Source organism: Erigeron canadensis, chromosome 1 (assembly GCF_010389155.1).
Source record: "Erigeron canadensis isolate Cc75 chromosome 1, C_canadensis_v1, whole genome shotgun sequence".
NCBI classification, from domain to species: Eukaryota; Viridiplantae; Streptophyta; class Magnoliopsida; order Asterales; family Asteraceae; genus Erigeron; species Erigeron canadensis.
The window spans coordinates 31,621,661-31,631,297 of NC_057761.1; the positions used below are offsets into that span (position 1 = coordinate 31,621,661).

The 9,637-nt window shown below is 33.4% G+C and overlaps 1 protein-coding gene and 1 non-coding gene across 2 annotated transcripts; one reads left to right on the top strand and one right to left on the bottom strand.

Annotated features, from left to right (window-relative positions):
• The first annotated feature begins 2,299 nt into the window (after positions 1 to 2,299).
• Positions 2,300 to 2,402, top strand: LOC122586201. Its single transcript, XR_006321907.1, has one exon. It is a non-coding gene; the product is annotated as a U6 spliceosomal RNA (small nuclear RNA).
• A 1,740-nt stretch (positions 2,403 to 4,142) lies between these two features.
• On the bottom strand, positions 4,143 to 9,304 carry LOC122589958 (G-type lectin S-receptor-like serine/threonine-protein kinase At4g27290). Its single transcript, XM_043762290.1, has 8 exons — positions 9,226 to 9,304; positions 6,297 to 7,508; positions 6,086 to 6,214; positions 5,481 to 5,635; positions 5,163 to 5,373; positions 4,830 to 5,070; positions 4,585 to 4,735; positions 4,143 to 4,509 (listed from the first exon to the last, which is right to left on the bottom strand). The coding sequence occupies exons 1-8, from the start codon at positions 9,302 to 9,304 to the stop codon at positions 4,222 to 4,224; spliced, it is 2,466 nt and encodes an 821-aa protein (XP_043618225.1). The 3' UTR covers positions 4,143 to 4,221.
• Between the last annotated feature and the right edge of the window lie 333 nt (positions 9,305 to 9,637).

Genomic DNA, 9,637 nt, shown 5'->3' on the forward strand with positions numbered 1-9,637 from the left:
GTTTTAGATCACAAGCTCAAGATCGTTTTAGATCACAAGATCAAGATCGTTTTATAGGCTTAAGAACAAGGACAAGATCATTTTTGATACAAGAACACAGATTTGAGCGAAACCAATCTTACAAGATCAGTTACCCAGAAGTGTACCAAAACAACATCACAACCACAACAACACAACAACAACACAAGATCCAACGAGCGAGTACCGAAGGAACATGAGGCTGCCCTAGGACGATCTAGGCATCAAGATCGTCCTAGCAGGGCCGTTTCAGGGTCAAGAACAGTTACGAGTTCAACAATAAGGTCTAGATCGATTTCAGGACTTGTTTGGACATAACACTAGTACATTTATACACAATAACATCATCTTTTAACACTTTTACGGGTTTTCAAGATCAAATATCACATGAACAAGTTGTGACTTCAAGAACAAGTTATGTACCTTCATATTCAAAAATGAGTTTTGTAGATTAAAGCATGTTATGACCCAAATTTGTTCACAAAAATGTTGTTAAACACATTTAGACACAAACCCATTAACTATTAACACGATTTCATTCAAAAAATTAGACCAAATCATCAAGAACATGAACTTGAAAAAGTACATTTTTAATTTGATCAAAAACCCATCAAATGTTGTCGTTACCTGAGAAATGATTCAAGAAGTATGTTTTGATTATCACAAGGATGCTAAAAGTACAAACGATTTCGATTAAATGTATCAAAATCAAAAGATGCCCTTGTGTGTTTTATGGTGGTTGAGTGTGTGTTTTAGTGAGAGAGTGGTGAGATGGAGAAGATGACGAGAATGGGGTTTTTCTCTCTAACTCTCTATTTATAGTTTTCCAATATTAAATGAATTTAATAAGTGCAAGGACTATTTGCAGCATTTTGAACTAAAACTTTTATGAACACGAACGTTTACGAACCGAACATTAATATTTCATCGCACTTTAATCATAAACTCGTCATATAAATCAAGATTTAAGATCAAATTGACCTTCATATAAGCACATATTTTGGTCTAAAGCACGTCAAGAACTTAAATAAATTGAACTGTCTAGCCGTTCTAATGGCGAAAGTACGATTCAAAGAACTTATTTAGAACATTTCTAAGACGGTTGTTACAATTGCAGTGTATGTTAATTAAATTCACATATACATGAGAAAAATGAATATATGGATGTTAGTATTGTTGGTGCATTTCCGGGTGACAACATCATTATAGAAGTTTGTCTTGAGTCTATTGAATATGTACTTGTAATATACGTTAAGTTTTCGTGTATAATAAAGTCAACCTCGACCTTGACCAGTCAACCTTGACCTTTGACCAAGTCAACCTCGACCTTGACCTGGTCAAGCTCGTGTGGTGATCCGAGTTGGGCTCGGTCCATGAAATTCGAGGTCCGTCAAGTCCATTAAGTTTTAGTATAAATAGAGATTAAACCTTATGTTTAAGGTTAATCTTCCAGTTGTTTTGTTTTTCATATTTTCGTATTCCGAACCTGGTATTTTACTTGTAATTGCATTTACTGAAGTAATATACGGTTCAAGTTTATTTTCATATTCGTGTTCTTGTTGTTGATTGCTAGTGTATAAGATTTTTCGCACTTATATATTAGATACTTAATCTTGTATGATCCGGTGGTGAAAGGGACTTTCAAGTATCATGAGACGTTTTATTCGGTTGATTTGGTTGGTTAAAGAGAAAAAAAGAAACTAGGTGTTAGTCTTAAAAAAATTGAAGTTTGAAATAATATTTTTTGTTTCTACCTTACCATGTTCCTCTCAACTTCTTTCAACTTCTCTTGTAACAAGTTTATGTCGGATGCAACCTTCAAGAAGCTTGCTGCCAATTAAGCCTAGTGTCTTTGAGGGCGAAGACGCTCAAGGACACGTATATAAATGGCCTTATGAGACCACAAGTTATAAGCTTAGATATGCACAATAAAAGACTAGAGATGGAGATAATAATGATAAATAGATAAATAATAGAAAACACGTATTAATAATGAATTAGACATATCTAAACTTATAAATTTAAGTTATTAGAAAAAAGATTATGACAATGAAACGATAAAATGTCCATCCTAAGTCAATGCAACCACACACCGATATGATGTTATTTCAATGTAACACTGTCGGCCACAAATGGAAATTAATCATAAAACAATTAATCAACGTTCCATAACAATGAAGTTTTGTCTCGTAATACGAGTGAGAAATCTCTTACATTTGATATATTGAGAGTTATTTTATTTTTCGTACTCTAGTAGAAATGAAAAGTCAAGTATAACTTTGTCCCTTTGGGGGCATCTGATAAAATTGGAACGATACAGAGAAGATTAATATGACCCCTGCGTAAGGATGAGGCGCACAAATCAAAAAATGGTATAAAAAAAAAGTCAAATAAATAACCTTTGAATTTAATTAATTGGTGGTTGAATTCTTTTCATTTCATTGCCCTTCTCCGATTATATATATTAAAAAAAAAAAAAAAAAAAAACCTTTAACAGTCCCTTAACTGTTACTCACGCATTCATCTATTGTTTGTTTATGATATTAAACAAATTAACAATTATCGTCTATTTCAATATCTCGTAATCTCATATAATATAATAATACATAAAAAAAAAAATAAAGAAGCTACAGATATATGTATTTATTAATCAATCAAAATTACAATTTGGATATTTAAGTTGCACGGGCATTATTTTTTTCCTATTAATGTGGCAAATTACAGATGTATGTAATTATTAATCAATTCAAATCAAAGTTTGGATATTTTGAGTTGCATGGGCATTATTTTAAGCTATTGTGGCCAATTTTTTTAAATTCGCATGGAGGATTAAAAAACTATAAAAAGAACTTTATCTAATAATCTACTAACTTATGGAAACCACGAAAAATGTGTCAAACGATTTTACAAATAAAGATGTATTAAATCATAAACTGAAATCTATTTGGGTTATTTAAAATGTGGCTCATTATAATAGATGAGGGGTGATCAATTATCATTTTTTTAATCTTAAATCTTTATCACTAACTTTCAAAGCAAGGTTGATACGCCTGAACCCAAAAGTCTGTTAGTAAATTATTAATTAAAATACATTATTTCCATGCATGTTTCATATAAATTATAAAGTTGATGTGGGGGTTCTTTGTTGCCCTATCTACCATGTCGATCGCCTCTCCAATTTGGCGTTCTGCATACATGGTTCGGTGGCCATTTATATTTGTGTTTTGTTTATGCGTATGGGTTTGTATTTATTATGGAAAAAGGAGATGTTATTGGTGAATTTGCGTCCATAACAACCTAAAACTCATTATAATGAAGGTTAATGTGATTTTGCGTCCTTAAAAAGGTGCTTATGCTCTAACTTTAAACTGGGCCAACAACCGAGACATGTCGATGCCTGTCTAGGCTTTCAAGATGAATATGTCAGCCCAAGTTAATCTTTTGGGCTATAATAGGGTTTTAAATCGGACTACCTAGGACTGCACCTATTAGCTACTAACAATACTTATATGATTAGCAATTTGATCTACCGAAACCTTCACAAGAAGTTTCAGGTTTAAACTCCATTAGACAAACATTTTGCGGTGGCTAGGAAAAGGTTAAGCAACCATCACAGGAATACGTAATTAGTCGATCTACAGCCATTTGAGTCAAAGACTCCTTTTTTAGTTACATGTACAAGAATATATCATCAGTTTAACATTTACACACAATCAAATATGATGACTGTAAATCAAATATGTCTATGATATAGCATAGCTCCTATACCTTAACTTATACTATATTTTTACTTGAATTTCTGTTTTTATAGATTAATCATTCCTCCACTAAAGGCTAATATGTTAAGTGAGATGTATGGAATATAAAAGAGTATTTTCTTTTGACTTTAGTTACCGTACTTATTCACAACCTCACTTATATCATCACTATCTGTATCGGCTTACAACTTGATTGCATTATGGCAAAAAGATAATTCTCAATAGTTGAACAAAGATATATTTCCATTGTATAACAATTTATTTAGAACAATTATAAAAATAGAAGCCATTCTCCCCCTTTTGCTGACAGTTTGAAGATTGAATTAAAAAAAAAAAGTGATAACTGCAATTATATATGGAAGAAGATTGAATGAAAAGAAATGAAAACAAAGCTAATATGTTACTTACAAACTGTTTTTGTAAATTTGTCATTAACATGTGCTTTCTATCGACCATATAATTGAGTTATCGTGTATTCATCAGCTGATGACATGGACCGAACTTCCCCATGACTTTCTCCTGTGAAAAACGCAGGTTGTTTAGGTTCAGGCAACACACCCTCACTGACGAGCATCAGAACCACCGACATCATAGTTGGTCTATCTTCTGGATGATGTTGCACACATAATAGCCCAACATGTATTGATCGCAGCACTTCAGATATGATGCAAGAGTCACGTAAAGACTTGCTGATGAGTTCAATTGACTTGTTTTCTTTGTAGAGTCTCCATGCCTAAATAAGACCCAACATATCATGATAAGTATACTCACAGAGGGCTATGTTAGCAAAGACAATAGTTAAACGTACATGTCCGAGAAGGTTGTCACTGTGATCTTGATGAGAGAATCCTTTGTTCTTTTTACCACTTACTATCTCTAACACCAAAACACCAAAGCTAAATACATCGGATTTTGTGGAGAATTTACCATGTACTGCATACTCCGGAGAAATGTAACCACTGCAGCAAAGTAGCATGGGTTTTTGTTTTCAATTTTCCTTAAAGAAAATGAACTGAAAAATTAATCTAAAAGATAACGGTTTCAAATTCTTACTATGTTCCCACCACTTTCTTTGTCTTGGTGAAAGTATCATCAGATCCGAAAAACTTTCTAGCAAGGCCAAAGTCAGAGATTTTTGGGTTCATGTCAGCATCCAACAGAACATTGCCTGCCTTGAGATCTCTATGGATGATTTGAAGGCGGGAATCTTGATGTAGATATAGAATAGCTCGAGCCATCCCATGGATAATCTGAAAACGGCAAGGCCAGTCAAGCATTGAACTTCTGGTTTCGTCTAACAAAAAAAATCATCTGCTTAGTTAAGCATATAATATTACAAGTGTGAATATATAGTGTGAAATCATAGAGAGAGACAGAGAGCTAAACCAAATAGAAATGAGTCCAAGCTTTTGTTAGCCATGTATTCATAAACCAAAATCATTTCATTTCCATGAATGCAATATCCAAGAATCTTTACAAGATTTCGATGCTGAAGTTTGGCAATACACATAATTTCATTCTTGAATTCATCAAGCCCTTGCTTGGATGATTCGGAGAGCCTTTTCACAGCTACCTCTCGTCCGCCTTCCAACACACCCTGAGGTTAAAGATCATGAATTCTTATATGTCGGTCAAGTTTATACTAGACTCTTGATTCATGCATACTAATATTGTTGCTGCGTCTAATAAGGTATTACTATTTACCTTGTAAACAAGACCAAAGCCCCCTTCTCCAATCTTGTTATTGATACTAAAGTTTTCAGTAGCCTTAGCTATTTCATACAGGCTAAAAAAAGGCAAGTCATCAGCTTCTTCCATCTGAACACTGCTATTCTTTTTATTAAGTGCATCCCAGATTCCTACAATTCATCATGTTAGATTTTTCTTCATTACAAGAATGTGCCAAAAGTTAGTAACTCAGTGTTGTAAATTTCGATCTACAAGGCTGAGTAATTGGCGATTACTCTCTACGCGACTGGATTGGCCGAAAAATCAGTTTGGTCGAAATTTCGTTATAAGTCGGTCATACTCTGTAAAAACTCGGCCTTAACTTGGTGTTAGCTCGGTCAAACTTGGTCAAAAACTCAGCTAAATTTTAGTTTGGAGTATTTAAATAATCGTGTTAATGTTTCTAAACATACCATAAGTTTGAAATATTAACAATCCAATTACTCCCCACCTAGGCAGCTAGGCTCATTAATCATTACTATTTTAAAATTTCTGACCTCTCTGAAGTACAGCCAAATGAGTTTTACAACCTTAATCACTACTGTTTCATTTCTAAAAGAATTAAAACTAAAATTTGTTACCTCTTCGTTTCATGTAAGGTCTTTTCTTCTTACAACTGTAAACGACTGCAAAGAACAGTAATAGCACAACTGAGATGATTGAGATCACTACTTTCTTCTGCTTGTAGCTAAATTGCGATATTTTATTTCCTACCAATAAAGAGTCATGAATTCAGAAAACAAGAGACATCTTAAGGCTAAAGCAACACATATTAAATCAGAAAGCAAGTACCTGCTAATTCAGAGGCAGCCAATCTTATGTAAAGATTGTGCTTTGCATCATATTCTCTGATGTCAATAAGGTCATCAAACCACAACAAACACCCAATTCCCCTAATATCTAAACTTGCATAAGCTGTACAACTGCAATTCCTTCTGCAAGCCATCTCACATTCATCTAAGGTCATGCTCACATTGTACCATGACTGCCGTGTGTCTGGAAGTTTCACTCCTGATATTTTCCAGAAGCCATCTCCACTTGCGCAATCTAAAGGCCTTTTTCGTTGACATCCGCTCGACCAATCTGATGCTTTCCATTCATCTGGAAGTCTTGGTTCAAAACCAACCAAACAACCACAAAGGGGACGCCTATTGATGTTATTACTTCCATAAGGACCACATACTGCATAACGATTAAAACTGTCTACTCCAACATCTGTATAGACAACCCACCGTTGCAGTCGCTCTATCCATTGCATGTGCAGTATTATCCCGTCCCATGTCAATTGCATGAGTTGAATCATTGAAGTTTTAAGTTCAAATTTATGATATATTTCTTCCTGACTAACAATAAACTCCATTGTGTAAAATGGATTTGGAGTGTCACTAGGAAGGCCACTATTTCCGAGACCATTCCATGGTCCAATTCTCCATCTCAAATCATTACCTTTCCTCCCATACATTTGTGGATATCCATTTGTGTCTACCCAATGTACAAATTGACCCTTAGCAGGATCATCGGGACTCTTCCACGATGTCATGGACCACTCTACGCCTGTTCTTAAATTCTTTCCTAATTTCATCCCTGCAATTAATGTGTCACCCATATAATCAAAACTCTGCCAAATCGGGTTTTGATTGGTACTCCTATTGTCCCAAAGAACAAGATTCCCTGTGTCCAGAATCCGTGCAACTGGATTGATCATACTCAAAGATGTCGTATTGGATGACCAGATTTTAGGACTCTCACCATCTGCCAAAATAACCAGATTTCCTTCATGAGTGAGCATGAAGATGCCCGTTTTACCAGCAATCGGCTTCTCCCTGTTTGCAACCCATACAGGTGTACAAACTGATATCTTATTGTACCATATCCCCACGTACCGATACTTGGATTTTCCGGGGCTAAAAAATCCTAACTTGAACATCCCACCGCGGGAAACAATTGAATTGCCATCATCTTTGATAGCTTGATTTGCATAAATGCTGTCTACTGCTTTAGAATCTGACAAGTGAACAAATAGTACATGTACAACAAAGAATATTAAAAACATAGATTGTATGTCCATAGTTGATTTTTCTTTATGTGTGTTTGAGGAAAGGTGAAACATATAATAAGCTCATGGGTCAACTTTCCATTATTTGTCATTTGGAAACTACTTTTCATATTTGTTGATTAAGTCTATGGGTTTAATCTCTCGGAATGTGAACTAACTGAGATTCTGTGCATAGAAATGTTCAAATCGAGTAACCGTACGAGATGCTTACGTGTACAGTTGCCATTGACTGCCACGTGTTAAAAAAAGAAAATAATCCTAAAATTTAGCCAACAATTATCCTTAAACTATAGGACTGTAATAATATCTTATACCTGATTAACAATGAAACCCCATTCCAGTCGAATCGAAATTCTCATAAACACACACACTAAGATCCGTTGGTGTTGGTAACAGAAGCAACGGCAACAGTAGTTCCGGCGGTGGTTGTTTGACAGCGGCGGGAGACGGCGGAGTGTGGTCTAATTTTATATTATGTTAGGGCTCACTCTAATTTTAAACCACTTTATTTAAAGGGAAAATGATATGTACTGTAAACTTTACCTAAGTTTACATTAAAAAAAGTTATATATTAAACTTTTGAATTTAATAAGCATACATAACCCCCTGAATTTTACATAAACTCCTCATGAATTTTACATAATCACCCCCTGCTTTACTTAAGATAGGTACTACATGTTTTACCTAACCTTTCCCTTATTTAAAACCATTTATGTATCACACTTTATATATCAATTACTTTATATAAATATTAGTTTGTATATATGAATATATTCATATCTACTAGTGCTCAGACCCGTCCATTAATAGAGTAGTCTCTAGATATATAAGTCTTATAATAATTATGAAACAAAAAGTGTATAATCAATATCACAACTTAATGAATACGAAAGCTAAAGAAGAAACAAATAAAAACTAACTCCATATCAATATTGATTTCAGTTTACTTTTTTTTTTCAACTTTAATTAAATAAAAATAAAAAGTGTATTACCAATATCACAACTTAATTAATACGAAAGCTAAAGAAGAAACATATGAAAATTAACTCCGTATAAATATTGATTTTAGTTTATCCTTTCTTTTTTTCAACTTTAATTAAATAAAAAGAGAAATAAAAAGTGTAGAGTTGAAAAATACATAACAATTCATCAACAAAGACCATCTCGAACGTTTTGATTTTCTTCGGGTTGCTCACAACACGGAGTCGTACATAATGGTTAACATGTGTTGGCTTATAAGATTTTTTTTATTAAAGGTCGGCCATTTTTTATTAAATAAATATTAAAAAGATATATGATTAATAAAGAGAGAGTATTAAGCTAAAGGAAGGGGATTAAGGGTGCTAAGTATACCCCCAACCTCCTCTTTTAGTTATATTATAGATAGATATCTATACTCCTTTATAAAACAAACTATCCCTCCCTTATTTTTACTTTTTTACCTTTAAAATACCTAAAATACCCTTAACTTTCAACACATTATTAACTCACACATCGTATCTACCCAAAATATCTATAAAATATTTTCCAACCTTATCAATCCAAACTATTTCTTTTCTTTTTTTCATTTTAAATATTTTCAGCTAATATGTTTAATTAATTGTAATACTCTTAATGAGATTATTTACAAAATACATCTTTTAACTCTTAATATAACTACAGTACCACTTTTTACATCAATTACTTTCACTTTAATAACCACACCGTTATAGACATCATCGTCGCCACCACCACCCATCGCCATAACCTTCTCGTTTTATTAAAGAAAAGGTCGAACTACATAACTTTTACCTATTTTCTACTTTTATGAATTTATATTTATCTAAGAAAGAAAACCCAGATTATCCGATAAGGATCCCCATACTCAATTCAAACGGATATGAAAATGTAATCTAATTCTCTGACGGGGAACACGAGCGAACAATAGAGCACTAATGAACAAATATATACTTAAAAGTATCGGAAAAGATTATGTATTAAATTCACCTGAAAAATATGTACGGGAATGTTTATATACTTTATTCATAAGAGAATACGTCCAAAAACATATCTACTATTTCATGGAAATGTTTATATA